Raw genomic sequence first — 21,019 nt, forward strand, 5'->3', positions numbered from 1 at the left:
AGGATTTATATACTAAAGCAGAACATGAACAGTTTTGTGTGGGTAACTATCGGTCTCTGTCACAGTGACCTGGAGATTAGGGAGAGGTGAGAAATAGAGGATTATCAATATATGTATAATCTGAATGAAAATCTCTGTTTTTTCAAATAATAGACTATTTTTTAGAACAGTTTTAGGATTACAGAAAAATTGATCAGATATTTCAGAGTTCCTATATACCCAATTTGACAGTAGTATATAATATTAATGTACCTTGTTGGATTTGATTTGCTGATATGTTATTAAGGACACATTGTTACTATTATTACTTTGAATAGTTATCTATTTGACTAATTAAAAATAAGAAAAAATTTTTAATTTATTTTACTTTAATCTGTTTCATTCTCTGATTTTCTTCCTTTCTTTATGTAGATCCACGTTTCTGGCCCACATCATTTCCTTTTCTCTGAAGACTTTTAGCATTTCTTTTTTTTTTAATAGGCATTTAAAAAAATTAAATTAAATTAAATTTTCATTTTTGGCTGTGTTGGGTCTTTGTTGTGTGTGCAGGCTTTCTCTAGTTGCGGCGAGCGGGGGCTACTCTTCATTGCAGTGCGTGGGCTTCTCATTGTCGTGGCTTCTCTTGCTGGGGAGCACAGGCTCTAGGCATGCGGGCTTCAGTAGTTGTGGCACGTGGCTCAATAGTTGTGGCGCACGGGCTTAGTTGCTCTGTGGCATGTGGGATCTTCCCAGACCAGGGCTCAAACCCGTGTCCCCTGCATCAGCAGGCGGACTTCCAACCACTGCGCCACCAGGGAAGCCCCCAACTTTTAGCATTTCTTGCATGGCAGGTCTACTGGCCACAAATTCCTTCCATTTTTGTTTGACTAAGAAAGTATTTTTCCTTCACCTTTGAAGGATAGTTCCACTAGATACAGAATTCTAGGTTGGTGGTTTGTTTCTACACCACTCTCTTCTTGCTTACATGATTTCTGAAAGGAAGCCCAATGTAATTCTTATCCTTATTCCTCCATAGGTGAGGTGTTTTTTTCTCTGACTTCTTCCAAGATTTTCTCTTTCTCTTTGGTTTTCTGCAGTTTGAATATGATATACCTAGGTGTAGATTTTTTTTTTTGTATTTATTGTGCTTGGTGTTCTCTGAGCTTCCTAGATCTGTGGTATCTGCCATTAATTTGGTAAGATTTGTAGCCATTATGACTTAAGATATTTCTTTTGCTTCTTTCTCCCTTTCTTCACCTTCTGGTATTCCTGTTATACCTTTTGTAATTGTCCCACAGTTCTTAGATATTCTGTTGTGATTTTTAAATTTTTTTCTCCTTTCCATTTCAGTTTGGGAAGTTTTTATTGGCTCAGTGGCTTCAAGATCACTGAGTCTTTTCTCAGCTATGTCTAGTCTGTTGATAAGCCCATCAGAAGAATTGTTCCTTTTTTTTAGTGTTTTTGATTTCTAACATTTCCTTTTGATTCTTTCTTAGAATTTCCATCTCTTTGCTTACATTACCCATCTTTTCTTGCATTTTGTCTGCTTAATCCATTAGCATTCTTAACATACTAATCATAGTTATTTAAAATTTTCTATCTGGTAATTTCAAAATCTGTGTCATATCTGAGTCTAGTTCATATGCTAGCCTTGTCTCTTCAGACTGTATTTTTTCTTGCCTTTTACCATTCCTTGTAGTTTTTTATTGAAAACTGGACATTATGTTTTGGGTAGTAAGAAATGTGGTAATTAGGTTTTTTACTGTGAGTTTTTATGTTAACCTGGCTAGGAGGTAGGCTGTGTTTAACACTTGCTGTAGCTGTAGATGCTAGAGGCTTCAGTGTCCTTTTGCTCCTTCCCTGTTGTCTTTGATTTTGCTAAGAGCTCTTTCCTAAACAGGGTTTGTGTTTTGCAGATTCTCAGTTATAATTCACTGTTATTATACTGGATCCTGTTGATGTGTGGCGGTAAGGTGTGGGGGAAGGGAAGTGTTCTATAATCCTGTGATTAAATCTCAGTATTTTAATGGGTTTGAGCCCGTAGGTTGTGACTTCATAAGTGTGTAATAGTCTTTTTTTCTTCCTCTCTTCGTGTGAGACAGGAAGGCTAAATAGGACTGGAGTTGTCTAATTGCCCTTTCCCTGGGTCAGATAAAACTCTGGTGAAGTAGTTTCCCTTACAGAGCAGGCCTTTGTTATGGAGAATACTCTGGACATATTTTAATATGGTTACCTTTCCTTTCTCCCTGCCTAAGGCTATTCTCTTGCTTTCACAATGAGAATCTGATGGAGCTCCTTGATTTAAAACCCAAGAACGTGTGGGGACACCCTAAGACTGGGCACCCAGGAGTTTTTAACTCTCTGGTTAGTTCACTCTCAGCCTCCAACAATCTTTCAAAATTATCATTAAAGTGTTTCTACCAGTTACTGGCTCTAATGGCTTCTGATGCCTGTAAGCTGATCTCAGCTGTGATTCTCTGTACTTGCCTGTTTCTCTAAACTTCCAGGTGGCAATTTGCCCTGTGAACTTAATTCTTAGATGGATCTAAGAAAAGTCATTGATTTTCAGTTTGACCAGCTTTTTTCTTACATATGCCTTTATTTTTTTAATTAATTTATTTGTTTGGCTGCATTGGGTCTTAGTTGAGGCACGCAGGCTCTTTGTTGCGGCGTGTGGGCTTCTCTCGAGTTGTGGTGCGCGGGCACAGTAGTTGCTGCGCACAGTCTCTCTAGTTGTGGCGCTAGGGCTCCAGAGTGCGCAGGCTCAGTAGTTGTGGTGCACGGGCTTAGTTGCCCTGTGGCATGTGGGATCTTAGTTCCTCCACCAGGGATCGAACCCTCATCACCTGCATTAGAAGGTGAATTCTTAACCACTGGACCACCAGGGAAGTCCCTGACCAGCTCTTTTCTTGTTGTGAGGACAGGAGTGATAGCTTCCAAGCTCTTTATGTATTTGAGCTGACAATGGAAGTCTTACTATGATTATTTTCACAGTAGAAATAAATGTACTTTATACTATTTGGATACTTGTCTGATTATTTCTTTAGAATAAATCACTAGAAGTGGAATTTGTGGGTCAAAGGCTATGAACATTTTAAAGACTTTTGATTCATGTTGTCAGACTGCTCTCAAAAATATACAATTTGCTTCTGCTAGCAGTATAGTATAATTATTTTTGGAATTTTATTGCTATGAGAAGGTTTTTTTGTTTTGTTTTGTTTTTGCGGTACGCGGGCCTCTCACCGTCATGGCCCCTGCCGTTGCGGAGCACAGGCTCCGGACGCGCAGGCTCAGCGGCCATGGCTCACCGGCCCAGCTGCTCCGTGGCATGTGGGATCTTCCCGGACCGAGGCACGAACCTGTGTCCCCTGCATCGGCAGGCGGACTCTCAACCACTGCGCCACCAGGGAAGCCCTATGAGAAGATTTTAAAAGCCCACACGCCTAATAAGAATTTTTACATATGTGCATTCCATTACTTTTTTTTTTTTTTTTTTTTTTTTACAAAAGAAATCTAATTTATTAACCTTTATAATTTAATTCATTTCGAACACACGTTTCGGGACGGTAGAAACGAGGTCTGAGTTTACGGCCGGTTGCCCGTGATCTGCACGGGATGCACCTGCCCACAGGGTGCCAGGCAGCGGAGAGGCCCGCCTGGCCAGGAGCATCACCGCGGGGCTGGCCCTGCTCCCACTCAGCCGTGGTATGTCTGCCTGCTCTCAGCTCACAGAAGCTCTCTGCGCATTCCATTACTTTTTAAGTGAGGAATACTTCCTTTTGACCTAAATTATACTAACCCCATTTTTGCATGTAATGCTAATGGGCTGATTTTTGATCTGCAGTTTTCAGAAGCGAATTGCTGATTGCCGATTTTGGCCTGTAGAGATCACAAGGGTTCCTCTGGTTACTGTACCCAAAGGGAAATCTGCTAAATTTGAGAAGGTAAATTAGTTTACTTAAAAATATTTATATAAGAAATGCTGGGTCAGACCCAACCTGTTTTTCTGCTTCTAATTCTGATACCAAAGGAAAGTATGAATTGTGTGGCTACTCCCTAGGGTGACCAGCTCATCCTGATTTGCTTAATAGTTTCTCGGTTTTAGTGCTGAAAGTCTCATATCCCAGGAAACTCCCTTGTTCCTGGCAAATCAGGATGACTGGTAACCCTAGTTCCCTATTGTCCACTAACAATTATTTAGGCTTTATTCTCAGTTATCCTGTTTTCCTCTAGCTCTTTATTATAGTTTTAACATGGGTAAAACCATGAAAAATAGCTTTTTTTAATGCTTTTCTTTTCTTTTTTTAAAAAAATTTATTTATTTAATTTATTTATTTTTGGCTGCATTGGGTCTTCGTTGCTGTGTGCGGGCTTTCTCTAGTTGCGGAAAGTGGGGGCTACTGTTTGTTGCAGTGTGCAGACTTCTCATTGCGGTGGCTTCTTTTGTTGCAGAGCATGGGCTCAGTAGCTGTGGCTCGCGGGCTCTAGAGCTCAGGCTCAGTAGTTGTGGCGCACAGGCTTAGTTGCTCCACGGCATGTGGGATCTTCCCAGACCAGGGCTCGAACCTGTGTCCCCTGCATTGGCAGGCAGATTCTTAACCACTGCACCACCAGGGAAGCCCCCAAATAGCCTTTTAATACATCAAAAGTAGTTAAATATTGGCAATATGGGTCAACCTACTACATCTTTCTAAATTTATTTTAGATTTACCTACTTAAATTGTTTTAGCCCACTAATTAGAGTAATAGGATTCATAGGTGTACTACTATTCTGAAAAGATACAGCTTTGATGAGCCTAGAAAAGTTCTCTACTGTATTTTGTTTGTTTGTTTATGATCAAAATAAATGCATTTGTCCAAATGACTGTGTTTCCAGTTCATCCCACTTACTATGCCAACAGTTGCTTCCTATCATGCTGAAAAAGAAAACCATGGCAAATAGCCTAAGAAATGTCCCCTGCAAAAAGTCTTTTTTAAAACTTGAAATATAGTTGTTGTACAATATTACTAGTTTCAGGTGTACTACATAATGATTAGACACTTGCAAACATTATGAAGTGTTCACCGTGATAAGTCTAGTAACCATCTGTCCCCAAAGTTATTACAATATTATTGACCACGTTCTTTATGCTGTATATTATATCTCTGTAACTTATTTGTTATATAACTGGTGGTTTGTACCTCTTAAGCTGCTTCACCTGTTTCTCCCACCCCTTCCAGCAACCACCCGTTTTTCTCTGTATCTCTGAGTCTGTTTTTGTTTTGTTTTATTCTTTTTTTTTTGATTCCATGTATAAGTGAGATGACATGGTATTTATCTTTCTCTGTCTGACTTATTTCACTTAACATAATACTGTCTAGATCTATCCATGTTGTCACAAATGGCAAGATTTCAATTTTTATGGCTAAGTAATATTCCATTGTGTGTATATATATATATATATATATATATATATATATATATATATATACACACACACACACCACATCTTCATTTATCTTTTGAGGGACAACTAGGTTGCTTCCATATCTATTTTAAGTAATGCTGCAGTGAACATTGGAGTGCATATATCTTTTCAAGTTCATGTTTTTGTTTTCTTTGGGTAAATGCCCCAAGGTGAAATTGCTAGATTATATGGCAGGTCTAGTTATAATTTTCTGTGGAACCTCTGTAGTGTTTTCCATAGGATCTTACCAATTTACAATCCTACCAACAGTACATGAGGCTTCCTTTTTCTCCACATCCTCGCCAGTGCTTATCTGTTGTCTTTTGATGGTAGCTATTCTGACAGGTGTGAGGCGGTATTTCATTGTGGTTTTGATTTGCATTTCCCTGATTGTTAGTGATGTTGGGCATCTTTTCATGTGTCTGTTGGTTATCTGTATGCCTTCTTTGGAAAAATGTCTATTAAGGTCTTCTGCCCGTTTTTAAATCAAGTTGTTTGTTTTTTTTGATGTTGTATGAGTTCTTTGGATATTAACCCCTTTTTAGAAATATAGTTTGCAAATATTTTTTCCCATTCAGTATGTGGCCTTTTCATTTTGTTCATAGTTTCTTTCACTGTGCAAAAACATTTATTATTTTTTAAAATATTTATTTATTTATTTAGGCTGCACCGGGTCTTAGTTGCAGCACATGGGATCTTCATTGCGGCATGTTTTAGTTTCTTTATGCAGGATTTTTAGTTGTGGCACATGGGCTTAGTTGCTCCGTGGCATGTGGGATCTTCCCGGACCAGGGATTGAACCCGTGTCCCCTGAATTGGCAGGTGGATTCTTAACCATTGCGCCACCAGGGAAATCCCAATGATGCATTTTAAAATGGGAATGTTTTCTTAATTTCTCTTTCTGCTAATTTGTTGTTAGTATATATAAATGCAACTTATTTCTGTATGTTAATTTTGTATCCTGCAAATTTATTGAATTCATTTATTCTAGTAGTTTTTGGATGGTGTCTTTAGGATTTTCTATATACAATATCATGTTGTCTGCAGTGACAGTTTTACTTCCTCCTTTCCAGTTTTCCTTTTATTTCTTTTTGTTGTCTGATTGCTGTGGCTAGGACTTCTAATACTATGTTGAATAAAAGTGGTAAGAGTGGGCATCCTTGGGACTTCCCTGGTGATGCAGTGGTTAAGAATCCTTCTGCCAATGCAGGGGACACGAGTTTGAGCCCTGGTCTGGGAAAATCCCACATGCCACAGAGCAGCTAAGCCCGTGCGCCACAACTCCTGAACCTGTGCTCTAGAGCCTGCTAACCACAACTACTGAGCCTGCGTGCCACAACTACTGAAGCCCAAATGCCTAGAGCCCGTGCTCTGCAATAAGAGAAGCCACTGCAATGAGAAGCTGGCGCACCACAACAAAGAGTAGCCCCTACTCGCTGCAACTAGAGAAAAGCCCGTGCAGAGCAACGAAGACTCAATGCAGCCAAAAATAAATAAATAAATCAACAAATAAATTAAAATAAATGTTAAAAAAAAAAGAGTGGGCATCCTTGTCTTGTTCCCAATCTCAGAGGAAATGCTTTCAGCTTTTCACCTTTGAGTATGATGTTGGCTTTAGATTTGTCATATATGGCCTATATTATGTTGAGGTATGTTCTCTCTATACCCAGTTTGTTGAGAGTTTTTATCATAAATGGATGGTGAATTTTGTCAAATGCTTTTTATGCATCTATTGAGGTGATCATATAATTGTTATTCTTCAGTTTTGTTAATGTGGTATATCACATTGATTGATTTGTGGATATTAACCCATCCTTGCATCCCTGACATAAATCCCACTTGATCATGGTGTACGATTCTTTTAATGTATTGTTGAATTCAGTTTGCTAATATTTTGTTGAGGATTTTGGCATTTATGCTCATTAGGGATATTGGCCTGTAATTCTCTTTTCTTGTGATATCTTTGTCTGGTTTTGGTATCTTTGTAATATATAATATGTATTGGCTAACATTCCTTAGATTTCTAAAGCAATATAATGTTATCACATGAAGATAGGGCTTTTAATCTAATTTCTAATTATTGTTATAATCAGCTAAATCAAAGAGATTACTTTTTTTTTAAAGATTTTTTTGATGTGGACCATTTTTAACATCTTTATTGAATTTGTTACAATATTGCTTCTTTTTTTATGTTTTGGTTTTTTGGCCACTAGGCATGTGGGATCATAGCTCCCCAACCAGGGATCGAACCCTCACCCCCTGCATTGGAAGGTGAAGTCTTAACCACTGGACCACCAGGGAAGTCCCTCAAAGAGATTACTTTTAACCTTGTAGAAATTAAATGTTTTCTTTCACTAAACTGATTTTTTTCTTTCACTAAACTTTCTTTCACTGATTTTTTTCCTTATAAAAGTTTTCTATGGCAAACCATACAACCATTAAAAATTATGTTAAAATATATTTACTGACATGTTCTTCATCTTTGTAATGAGAACTTAGATGAGATTAGGGTTGGCAAATACATGACAGCAGACTGTCAGTCATCCTCCTTCATCCATGGCAGATATTACTGATCAATCAAAGCATTCTTTTCTTTTGAACCCAAATAAGGACACAGAATCTTTCTCAACACAGTATTCTAAAACACCTCCACTAATTGGTTAGAACTTAAGCATAAATTAAGTCCTATTTGTCGTCAATGATGCAGATGATTTGTAAGGCCCCTCTCATTCATATGAATCTGTAAACTAAAGCTAAGGCCACAATCTGTTTTCTTTTAAGCTTTTGTTGTTATTACTGATTTTTGCAAAGCTTCACTTTTTTCTAAGAAGCAACATGGTGAAATTGACATTTTGGTTGAATATATATTATTAATTAGTTTGCATATGTGTTGATCCAACTATTATCTTTACTGTTCATAGTGTTAGTGTACGTTATCTCAGGGATCATGGTGTTTTTAAACCCAATTATAAATAAATAGATAAATGAGCAGAGACCCAAAATGTCTACGTAACTGACCCAAATCAAGTAGCTCAGCTAGTCCTAAAGTCAGGTCTTTGAACTGCTAAGTCAGAGTTCCATACTTTAGCTACATTACTCTGTAGCACTAACAGCTCTCTGTTTTTATTCCTTTAGACTGATGATGAAGGTCGACTTTCATTTCATGGTGTGGCTTATGTTAATATGGTGCCATTGCTGTATCCAGGTGTGAAGAGGATTCGGGGAGCTTTTCATGTTTACCCTTACTTAGGTAGCACAGTCTATGAAAAGGTAAGAAAAATTTGAAGAGAAGGTATCATCCTAATTTATTCTTATGTATGTGTTTACCTACATCTTTAGCACACATAGCTTTGCAATTGATATTTGGAACCAGCTGGTATACTGGGATGTTAAATATGGAACCTTGAAGTCTTCTGCCCTTGAACCTTAAAAACTTTAGGATAATGAAATCCAAAAACTGGAAACAACCCAAATCTCCATCAATAAGTGAACAGAAAAACAAATTATATGGTATAGCCATACAATGGACTACTTCTCAGCAATAAAAAGGAATGAGCTATTAACACGTGCAACATGGATGGATCTCAAATGCATTATGATAAATGAAAGAAACCAGACGAAAGAGAGTACATGCTGTATACTGCCAATGAAATACAATTATCAGAAAGTAGTGGCAGAAAGCAGATCAGTGGTTGCTTGGGGACAGGGATAGAGGGAAGAATGGACTACAAAAGAAATATGAGGTAAGTTTTAAGGATGATGGAAATACTGGTTATTCTAATTGCAGTAATGGCTTCACATGTGTATACACATGTCAAAATTGATCAAATTGTATACTTTAAATATGTAATTTATTATACAGGCATACCTCATTTTATTGCCCTTTGCTTTATTACTCTTCACAGATATTGCATTTTTTTTTTACAAATTGAAGGTTTGCAGCAACCCTGAGATGATGAGCGAGTCTATGGGTGATATTTTTCCAACAGCATCTGCTCACTTTGTGTCTCTGTGTCGCATGTTATTAATTCTCACACTATTTCAAACATTATCATTATTGTTATATTTGTTATTGTGATCTGGGATCTGTGTTGTCACTAGTGTAATCATTTTGGCCTTTTTTAACAATAAAGTATTTTTAAATTAAGATCTTTACTTTTTTTTTTAAATTTTTGGCTGCATTGAGTCTTCACTGCTGTGTGCCGGCTTTCTCTAGTTGTGGCGAGCGGGGACTACTGTTCGTTGCGGCGGTGACTTCTCTTGTGGTGGAGCACAGGCTCTAGGCGCGTGGGCTTCAGTAGTTGTGGCACGTGGGCTCAATAGTTGTGGCTCGCAGGCTCTAGAGCACAGCCTCAGTAGTTGTGGTACATGGGCTTAGTTGTTCATGGCATGTGGGATCTTCCCGGGCAAGGGCTCAAACCCATGTCCCCTGCATTGGCAGGTGGATTCTTAACCACCGTGCCACCAGGGAAGTCCCTGTACATTGTTTTTTAAGACACTGCTATTGTACACTTAATAGATTACAGTATAGTGTAAGCATAACTTTTATGTGTACTGGGAAACCAAGATAACCATTATTTGCTTTATTGCAGTTATTTGCTTTATTGAGGTGGTCTGGAACCAAACTTGTAATAACTCCAGAGTAAGCCTGTATTTCAACTTTACCTCAATAAAGTTGGAAAGAAAATCTTCCAAATAATGAAGTATTGTGTGTTAAGTATGCAAAAACTTAAATATATGTACTGATTAATGAGCTATAATATAGTTCTTGCAATTTTCAGGTGTTAAAATACACATTATTTATTTATTTATTTAAGCAAAAAATCAACTTTATCATGTTTCTTCTTAGGAGAAAGTGAGGCTTTGTAAAACACAACAGTAATAACAACAAAAACGTATTACTATTTTATCATTATTAGGACAAGTATTTCTCAATAACAGAGTCATGAAAGATCCATCAGCTGTTTGAAAACCAACTGAGTCATAAACTCTATATAAGTATCCTTTGAATCAGAAATCAAACTTATAAGGATTTGTCTGAAATAAATCATTTAATAGGATCAAAACCCTCCTATTCATGAAAACTTTTGGGGATCAATAATAGCAAGACTAAAATTAAGATTAAATGTCTAATAATAGAGAAAGGATTAATAAATTATTGTAAATAAAAATGGTGGAATATGCATCCATTAAAAAGATAATCATTAATGTTTTGTAGATAGTTAAATGAAAAAAGAAAGCAAAAATTTTACATATAGCATAGATCATGATAAATTCCAAGTGAGTTTATTAAAATAAGTTAAATGTGAAGTCTATAAAAATAGAAGTGTCTATTAATTAAAGATATGAATTAAGGGAAGACTTCCTGTGCTTGAAAACAAATGAAAGATATAAAAGATTTAGATTGCCAAAAAATAAAAATCTTCTATACATAGAAGAAACCATCATTAACAAAATTATAATGTAACTAAAAAATTGGGAAAAATATTTGAATACATATCAGAAGATGGCTACTATTTCTAAAATATAAAGCACTTTATTGTATCAATCATATCAAGATATTTTTGGTGAATCTGAGGGAAACAATATATTAACTGAAAGGTTATAGGCTTTGATGTCAGGCCAGTTTCTAGACTGAATTCTGGAACTGCCAGACAGGCTGCCATTTACTGACTTTGGGCAAGTGACTAAATTTCTCTTAACTTTATTCATCAGTAAAATGGAGACACTGCTTGTTTCCTAGAATTGTTTTACATATTAAATGAGATAAAATATGTAAAGAACTAGGGATATAGTTGACACACAAACATTTTTGCCTGTTACTTTTATTATACCCATATGAAGGAGAATATTGTGCATATATTAAAAATTATTCTCATGAAAACTTTAAAAACAGATGATGCATGTGATAGTCTGTTAAATGAAAAAGGATATAAAACTACATCCACTATGATCACAACTTTTTAAAAATATATAATCATAATTTTTTAAATATATGAAAAATACTGGGGAGGAAACGTTTCTGGGTATGTCTGAGTGAGGAGGTTGTCAAATTTTCTCCCCCTAAAAGCAACTGTAAAGCTGGACAAATTGACAAAATGCCATTTCAGTGCTCTGGAAATTGACCAAAGGCATCAACAAACTGAGAAGTATTCATGCATGAAAAACAATGGAGTTTGAGGCATTCTTGCCTAGATCTGCTCCTAAACCACCTCCCCCTACCTCTTCTCTAATTTAGCTTAATCAGTGAGGTGGTTCTTCTAGGGCAGGATGGGCTGTGAGGGCCAGCAACTTTGCTGCCACAGAGAGGGCTCACAAAATTTGGAGCACTGGGTGAAGGACCCATGGCTGACAATGTCGTTGGTTGAAATGGAGATCTTGGTGGAGAGCAACCAACATATTGTAATGAGAGTCCTAGGAGAAAAGAGAAAGAGGCAGAAGTTATGTATATAAAAATAATGTCTGAAAATGTCCCCTGTTTGATAAAAACATTAATCTACATGCCTAAGAATTTCAGAGAATTCCAGGTAGGAAAAGCATATGGAGGTCTATAGTATACACATTATAGTGAACTATTGAAAGAAAAAGAAAATTGTGAATTCAACAGGAGAAAAATGATTCATCACTTACAGGGGAGCACCAACATGGTTAACAGTTGATTTTTCATCCAAAACAATGGAATCCTGAAGGCAATGGAAACACAGATTCAAAGTGTTGAATGAAAACGCTATCAACCAAAAATGAAGGTGAAATAAACACATCCATGGATAAACAAGTATTGAAAGAATCTGTTGCTAATAAACCTGTCTTGCCAGGATTACTAAAGTATGTCCTTCAGCTTGAAAGAATATAAACCAAATGATAAATTGAATCCACAAGAAGAAATGAACACTAGAAATGGTTAAATGTAAGTAAGTATAAAAGATTTTAGAAATATATGTTTTTCTCATATTTGCTCTTAATTTCTTTGAAAGATGTGATTATATAAAGCATTAGTTTTATTATTGGGTTTGTAACATACATAGATGTAATTTATATGATAATAGTAGCATAAAGGAAAGAGGATAGAATGGAGCTATAGCACAGTAAAGTTTATATATTTTATCAGAATTAAATTAGTCTCAGTGTGAAATAGATTGTGATTAGTTCAGATGCATATTGTAATCTCTAAAGCAACCACTAAGAAAAGCGTGTGTGTGTGTATGTGTGTGTTTGTGTTTGTGTACATATACCATATGCATATACTCAAGTATATATATATTTAACATTAAAACAAGGCACTTAAAGAAGGAAGAGAGGAACAAAAAAGACAAGATAAATAGAAAAGAAATAGCAAAATGTCAAATAATAAATGTAAATATTTCAACAATAACATTATATGTGAGTAGTCTAAGCACCCCAATGAAAGAGATTATGAGACTGCATTTTAAAAATATCAAGATTTGAGAAAGATAAATATTGTATCACTTATGTAGAATCTAAAAAATAATACAAATGAATCTATATACAAAACAGAAACAGACTCACAGACATAGAAAATAACTTACGGTTACCAAAGGGGAAAGAAAGTGGGGGGAGGGATAAATTAGGAGTATGGGATTAACTGACATGAACTACTATACATAAAATAGATGAGCAACAAGGATTTACTTCAGAACACAGGGAATTGTTTTCAATATCTTGTAATAACCTCTAATAGAAAATAATCTGAAAAACATATGTAACTGAGTCACTTTTCTGTACACCTGAAACTGATACAATATGGTAATTGAACTAATGCTTCAATTTAAAAAAATCAAGATTCAATGATATGCTGTCTATAACAAATACATTTTGCTTCAGACACACATAAGTTGAAGTAAAAGGATGGAAAAGATACACTATGCAAATAGAAAGCATGATGGAGCTGAGTAGCTATATTTATATCAGACAAAATAGACTTCAAGATGAGTAATATTACTAAAGACATAGAGTGGCATGTCATAATAATTAAAGGGTCAATTAATCAGAAAGATAGGATTTATAAATTATTATATATAATGTGTAAATTATAAGTGAATACACACAACAGAATCTCATAATACATGAAGCCAAACCCAACAGAATTGAAAGGGGTAATAGACAATTTGACAGTAACATTTAGAAATTTCAATATTCCACTCTCAATACTTGGCAGAACAACTATATAGAAAATCTCTGTTAAACATAAACTTACCATACAACCCAGAAAATCATTCCTAGGAACCTACCCAAGAGAACTGAAAACCTGCATTTACATGAAGACATGTACATGAATGTTCATAGCAGCATTATTCATAATAGCTAAAAACTCACAACAGTCCAAATGCCCACAACTGGTGAATCAATAAACAAATTGTGGCATATCTATATTAGGGAATACTATTTAGCAGTAAAAAAGGAATGAACTACAATTAATGTAATATGCCAAAATCATTGAATTTTTTTTTTCCTGGAGCAAAACTGGAATAATTTACTTCCTTGTCTCTGTTGGACTTGCTGCTGAAACAGAACCTGCTTTCACCCTTGTTGGTGGCCTGTTCCATTCTGATACTTGGTTAGATATTGCCCAGTGAATTCCATTTTAATCTTCATGGGCTAGCAGTCTATAGTACCCCTAGCCTAAACAGAGAATATCCAAAATTATAAATATTTCATTGTGTTTCAACCAAGCAGAAAAACATCCTCAGGAAGGTGCTGCCTAGGCCTGTAAATCAGATTTTTTTTTCCCAAGTCACTGAATTTTGACTACACTTTAAACGGGTGAATTGTATGGAATGTTAATTTTATCTCAGTAAAGCTGTTTTAAAAAAAGAGTGAACTGGGCTTCCCTGGTGTCACAGTAGTTGAGAGTCCGCCTGCGGATGCAAGGGACATGGGTTCGTGCCCCGGTCCGGGAAGATCCCACATGCCACAGAGCAGCTGGGCCCGTGAGCCATGGCCGCTGAGCCTGCGCGTCCGGAGCCTGTGCTCCGCAACGGGAGAGGCCACAACAGTGAGAGGCCCGCGTACTGCAAAAAAAAAAAAAAAAAAAGAAAAAAAAAAGTGAACTCTGAAGGCTTTGCAGATGTGATTGGTGCCCTGTGGCACCCTGACTCCTGCGAAGCTGTGAATCCTACTCGATTCCGAGGTGTCTTCCAGAAATATGTTCCCTCCTTCTCTGGATACAGCCAGCAGGATGCCCAAGAGTTTCTGAAGCTCCTCATGGAGCTGCTACACTTCGAAATCAACTGACGAGGCCGCCGGGCTCCACCAGTTCTGGCCAATAGTCCAGCTCCCTACCCACCCTGCTGCGGAGGGGCTCTGCCAGAACCTGAGTTAAGCGGTGACAACCGAGCCAACCTAATGGGAAGCTTACCTCGAGCGAGAGGACAGCAAGATTGTGGACTTGTTTGTGGGCCAGTTGAAAAGTTGTCTCAAGTGCCAGACCTGTGGGTATCACTCCACGACCTCCGAGGTTTTTTGTGACCTGTTCCTGCCCATCCCCAAGAAAGGATTTGCTGGGGGCAAGGTGTCTCTGCGGGATAGCTTCAGCCTTTTCACCAGGGAAGAAGAGCTAGAATTGGAGAATGCTCCAGTGTGTGACCGGTGTCGGCAGAAAACACGAAGTACCCTTTCAACACCCTTAAGCCCCCAGGCTCCCCATTTACCTCAGAGATGTCTATTTTTGTGTCTTTTTAATCAGGGAGGGGGGAGGGGTGGTTGTACCTCCCATTATTTTTTTTATTAAAAAATACCCTTCCACCTGGAGGCTCCCTTGTCTCCCGGCCCCATATACAGAGCTCCCCAGGGCCCTGCCCGTGTACAGCCCCCAGACCCTCTACAGTCTCACCATATTTTGTGAATAAATTTATTAAGAAAAAAAAAGTGAACTACTGATACATGCTATAATATGGATGAACCTCAAAAACACGCTGAATGAAAGGGAGACACAAATGACTACATATTGTATAATACCACTTACATGTAAAGTTCTCTCTTCCAGAGATGTTAAAATTTGAAAAAGTTTGCATCTTAGAATATATGAAATACAGCAATTACTGTAGAGGTGGTAAGATTGTGAGTGATATTTACTATTTATAATTTTTCTTTAATATTGTTTGACTGTCTTTTAGGTTTATTGAGGTATAATTGACATACAATAAATTGCATATATGTACAGTGTACAATTTAAAACTTTTGACGTAGGTTTGCATCTGTGAAACTATCACCACCATCAAGATAATGAAAATATCCATTATCCTCATCTGTTAACCTTCTCTCCCACCTCTGTCCACTCCTCCCCCTCTTTTGTTTTTTGTTTTTTTTTGGTCTTGTTTCTTTCACTTAGCATAAATTACATTTAGATTCATCCATGTTGTTTAATTTAAAAATTATTTTAAGATTCTTTTCCAGTTATTTATCTATAGTTTGAATATTCCCATACAAATTTTTACTTTAAACTTGCACTATTCTTCAAATTATAATTGATAGGCCAGTAGTATTTAGACAGATGATATTTCCTATACAGAAATAAATTCTACCACTTAAAGTTAATCTGAAATTATGTGTCAAAGTTTAAAAGCTTTCTGGTAATAAGTTATGAGACACCAAATCAAGCCAGGTTGAAAGTTCTTTTATTAATTTAAAAAACAGGGTAGGCAGCTATGTTTCTGTGATGGTTTCACCTGTTCAACAAGTACGACAAGGCAATTGTTTTTTGCTTCTCCTATCCATCTCTGATTGTACCATATTGAAATTGTCTAGAAAACTAAATGATATTAATGAATAATGTGGGTTTTTACTGAGTTTGTTTCATTTGCCTGTGAGTTATTACATTTTTTTGTTTCTTTCTTTCTTTTCAGACCAAGTGTTCATTTAGCTTGTTCCGGGATACTGGCCATCATTTGATTCAGAATAATAAAATAGGAGGAATTAATTCTCCAGTGTCCAAACCAGTTATTTCTAAGAACCTGAAAGAAGAGAAAACAGTCAAAGAAAAGGATATGGAAGCAAGGTCTAGGCCTGGGGATGTGGTAGGTTGTTGAGAAGGTGATGATTTTGCTGGTTTTGTTACATTCCAGAGGCTTGCACTGATTTCTCATTTGGTGAATTGCCTCAGTTTAGCTTGCGTTTTGATGCAACATAATGGTCCTTGCTTCTGCTATTGTGGAGACCATGTAAGAATTGAATTTTTTTTTTTTAGAAGTCAAAGAACCAGCTTTATTAATTTCTGGACAAGCTCCCCAAAGTGGAGGACTTGAGAGGGCTAGATGAATTTTTTTAATAATTAAAAAAAATTATTATTTTAAAAAATATTTATTTATTTGGCTGTGTCAGGTCTTCATTGCAGCATGTGGGATCTTTTTTTTTTTTCTTTAGTTGCAGCATGTGGAATTTTTAGTTGCGGCATGTGGGATCTTTCAGTTGCAGCATACAGGATCTTTAGTTGCAGCACATGAACTCATAGTTGCAGCATGTGGGATCTAGTTCCCTGACCAGGGATCAAACCCGGGACCCCTGCATAGGGAGCGCAGAGCCTTAGCCACTGGATCACCAGGGAAGTTCCAAGAATTGAATTTAATTTTTAAAAATTAATTAATTAATTTATTTATTTTGGCTGCGTTGGGTCTTCGTTGCTGCACCTGGGCGTTCTCTAATTGCAGCGAGCGGGGGCTACTCTTTGTTGTGTTGCGTGGGCTTCTCATCGTGGTGGCTTCTCTTGTTGTGGAGCATAGGCTCTAGGCACGCAGGCTTCAGTAATTGTGGCTCGTGGGCTCTAAAAGGTAGGGTCAGTAGTTGTGGCACACGGGCTAAGTTGCTCCACGGCATGTGGTATCTTCCCAGACCAGGGCTCGAACCCATGTCCCCTGCATTGGCAGGCAGATTCTTAACCACTGAGCCACCAGGGAAGTCCCAAGAATTGAATTTTTGAGGTGTGCTTATTTTCTTTCAGCAAGCACCTAGTATAAAATCTCAGAGCTCAGATACTCCTTTGGAAGTTGAACCCTCTCTTTGCAACAATCCAGAAGGACAGGTAACTATGCATGAAGAGTTTGAAAATTAAATTTAAATTCATCAGTCCTTTACTGAGCAAGATAGTATGATATAGTGGAAAATGCTCAGGAAAATGCTCGTTATCTGAGTAACCATCCCATATTTGCCACGACTAGTTTATGACCTTGGGTAAAATTCTTTGTCTTGTTGAGACTCTCAAAAAGGAGTGGATACCAGATTAATTTCAAGGTCCTTTCTAGCACTAAAAATTTATGTCTTTTATTAATTATGCTATATTAAGCACTATGAGAGATGCAAAGATGCATCATCTGCAGCATTTATTTGTTTGCCCTCAGGACACTCAACACTCTGGTGGGCAAAACAGACTGGTACATAACTAACTGTAAGAATCTTGATGAATGCTGTAGTAGAGGTACAAATGAAAGTGCTATGTGGCCTCAGAGGAGTCAGATGGGGCAGTCTCAGAAGACTTCAGGAAGAGGTGGTATCGAAGCTAAGTAGTGAAAGATAAAGAGAGCCCTTTGCCAAATGAATTTCAGGAGAAGAATTTCAGGGCCAGAGAACAGCTTGAGTCAAGGCACGAAGAAGGTAGCAGAATTCAGGGTACATCAATTAATTCAGTGTATGGTATAGAGAAATGAAAGTAATGGTTCTAGAAGGAGGTGATAAAGAGGACAGAGACTGAGTTGAGTTTTAGAAAGACTTTGAAAGGCTTGCTAGAAAGTTTGGGCTTCATTGTATAGACGATGAGAGACTGTTAAGCCTTATCGTAGAGACTCACACTGAAGTTTTTTAAGTCACGTAGAAAAAATACCTCATGAGTGTTTCAGAGCAGTACTCTTGCCAGGATATGGAAGAAAGAGGTTGAAGTTGTGGTAGGATCTTCAGATGTCAGTTTATAGGTTTTATTTACAGTACAGATGAGTGTTGATGACAGTTTAATCTAGGGAAGGGATTGTAGTAAAGAAAGTAAAAAACCTGTGGAGGCAGGGTGTGGAATTTGAAAGCTTTGGGGTGTTGAGGAAGAAAAGTTAAAGATAACTCAGGTTTCAAGCCTCACTTTCTGGAAAGATGACAGAATCATTAAGAGGAAAGTAAAAATAGAGATGGATATAGGGGAAATGATAAGTTCAGTTTTGGACATGTTGTATTGATAGTTAGGATGCTGGCAAGAATCTGGGTAGAAATGTCCATGAGGTTGAAGTTGATCGATGGCACTTAAGAGGGTGTGGGTGGGAATGTCAGACGGTTATGAGGTTATTTCTTCATGACTCCTGAAAGGTTTGGTAGAAGAAAGAATTGCATTCACTTGAAACAATTCCAAGAACAGTATCGAACAAATTAAACAAGACTTCAGCTGGGGTAGAAGTTTCCAAGATTAAAATTGAAAACCTTTTTCTGCAAGAGATAACCAGTGTTACTATTTCTCTTTCCAGTTATTTTTCTGTGTAAAAAATGTTTTAAGTCAGAATCACACTATATATAGTTATATACACAATTTTCTCACTTATTATATTGTGAGCATTATCTTATGTTACTAAAATTTTTTCATAAATATATGTTTTTCTGGAAAGAATAAATTAGAGAAAAATGTCTTTACAGCAATATGTAGAAGCAGGGACATACATTGTGTTGGAGATTGAGCTGGACAAAGCCTTGGTTCCAAAGCGAATGCCGGAGGAACTAGCCAGAAGGTGTGTAGCAATGGTTCTCATACTTGCTTTGCAAGACAGTTTAGGTATAAATAAAAGTAAGTCATTTTGTCCACATAAATGTAATTTTTCTTGGGCTAAGCAGCAGACAGTTTTCTGTTTTTATTTTTTCAGATAAGTTTCTTTTGTTTTCTTGTTATAAAAGCAGTATGTTGCCAATTACAAAAAAATTGAGAATTTCAAGATAGGCAAGGAAAAAAAAATCAACAAGAAAGTATCTAAAAATACCCAGATTTCTTTCTACTCACCCAGTGATAACCACTTTTAACACCTTGGTACTTATCCTTCTGGAGTTATTGTAAAGTCCCTATATTATACACACACACACACACACACACACACACACACGCACCCTTGTCACATGTAAATATATGTAATTTTTTAGAACTATTTTTATATTGTACCACAGTGCTTTGATTGTGTTTCTAGGAAGTTATCCATTTCATCAAGATTATCCAGTTTGTTGATGTGTAATTATTCATAGCATTCCTTTATATCCTTTTTATCTCTATAAAATGGGGAGTAATGTCTCCATATACATTCTCAATCCCTCTGCATTTCCTCCAACTCTCATGCCATTTCCCCACCAACACCCTGCACCCCAGTCCTAAGCAATCACTTATCTACTTTTTTGTCTGTATGGATTTGCCAACTCTGAGACATTTCATATAAATGGAATCATACCATATGTGGTCTTCGTTGACTGACTTCTTTTATCTAACATAGTGCTGTCAAGATTCATCCAAACTGTAGCATGTATCAGTACTTCATTTCCTTATTGTTGAGTGGTATTTTATTCTATGAATATACCACATTTTGTTTTTCTAGTCTTCAGTTGATGGACATTTGGGCAACTTATTCTTATTATAGAGTTCTATAATGATTGTATTAAAATGGAAGTCAATTCATGTGACTCCTCTGTTCAGAAACTACCAGCAACTCCCCATCACACTCTGAGTAAAAGTCAAAGGCTTTACAGTGGCCTACAAGGGCCTACATATTCTGCATATATTTTGTCCTCATTTTTTTTGGTCCAGCCAAACTGACCTCTCACTATTCCTCACACATGCCAGACACACTCTTGCACCAAGGCTTTTACACTTGTTGCTTGCTTTGCCTATAATTTCCTTACCCCAGGTACCTACATGACTTGTTTCCTCACTTCCATCAGGTCATACTCAAGTACTGTCATCTCACTGAGTCTTTCCCTGGTGAAATATGCTCCCCAACTCCACCACCCCCAGCCCCCAACATAGTGTATCTGCCTTCTTGCACTATTTTTCTCTATGGCACATATCACTAACCAATTTATGTTATTTATTGTCTATTTTCCCCGACTAAAATGTAAGCACCATGAGGGCAAGAATTTTTGTCTGCTCTGTTTAATGCTCTATCCCCAGCACCTAGAAAAGTACCTGATGGGTAATAGGCACTCAGTATATATTTTGAATAAGTGAATAACGTTGTCTCTGGAGAGGAAACTGGGTGGCTGGACAACAAGGTTGGAAGGAGACAATTTACTGTATATTGTTTCATACGTCTTAAGTTTTGAATCATGTGGATATATTATCTATTAAAATAAATAAAATTAAAATTAGGAATTATGAGCAAGGTATAAAATTACATAGGACCTATTCTCACTTTTTTTTTTCTGGCTGTTCCATGCAGCTTGCAGTGTCTTAGTTCCCCAACCAGGGATTGAACCCATGCCACTGCAGCGAAAGCCCCAAGTCTTAAGCACTGGACCGCCAGGGGATTCTCCCATACACAGGACCTATTAAAGAAAAATTGAATTTGTGAATTTTTTTGTAAACTTCAAGGCAGTGTAGTATACCTCAGTAGGAATGTGAAACTGTAAGAAGAAAG

The 21,019-nt window shown here is 37.1% G+C and overlaps 1 protein-coding gene across 1 annotated transcript in view; it reads left to right on the forward strand.

Moving 5' to 3' along the window:
- Window positions 1-21,019, forward strand: part of CFAP70 (cilia and flagella associated protein 70) — an 89,379-nt gene that overhangs the window by 27,797 nt on the left and 40,563 nt on the right. The window contains exons 9-13 of the mRNA XM_060034799.1: window positions 3,824-3,923; window positions 8,562-8,696; window positions 16,289-16,459; window positions 17,380-17,460; window positions 19,044-19,135. Of these exons, the coding sequence (XP_059890782.1) occupies window positions 3,824-3,923; window positions 8,562-8,696; window positions 16,289-16,459; window positions 17,380-17,460; window positions 19,044-19,135 (579 nt within the window). The remainder of the gene's footprint in view (window positions 1-3,823; window positions 3,924-8,561; window positions 8,697-16,288; window positions 16,460-17,379; window positions 17,461-19,043; window positions 19,136-21,019) is intronic.

Source organism: Delphinus delphis, chromosome 16 (genome assembly GCF_949987515.2).
Source record: "Delphinus delphis chromosome 16, mDelDel1.2, whole genome shotgun sequence".
Taxonomy (NCBI): domain Eukaryota; kingdom Metazoa; phylum Chordata; class Mammalia; order Artiodactyla; family Delphinidae; genus Delphinus; species Delphinus delphis.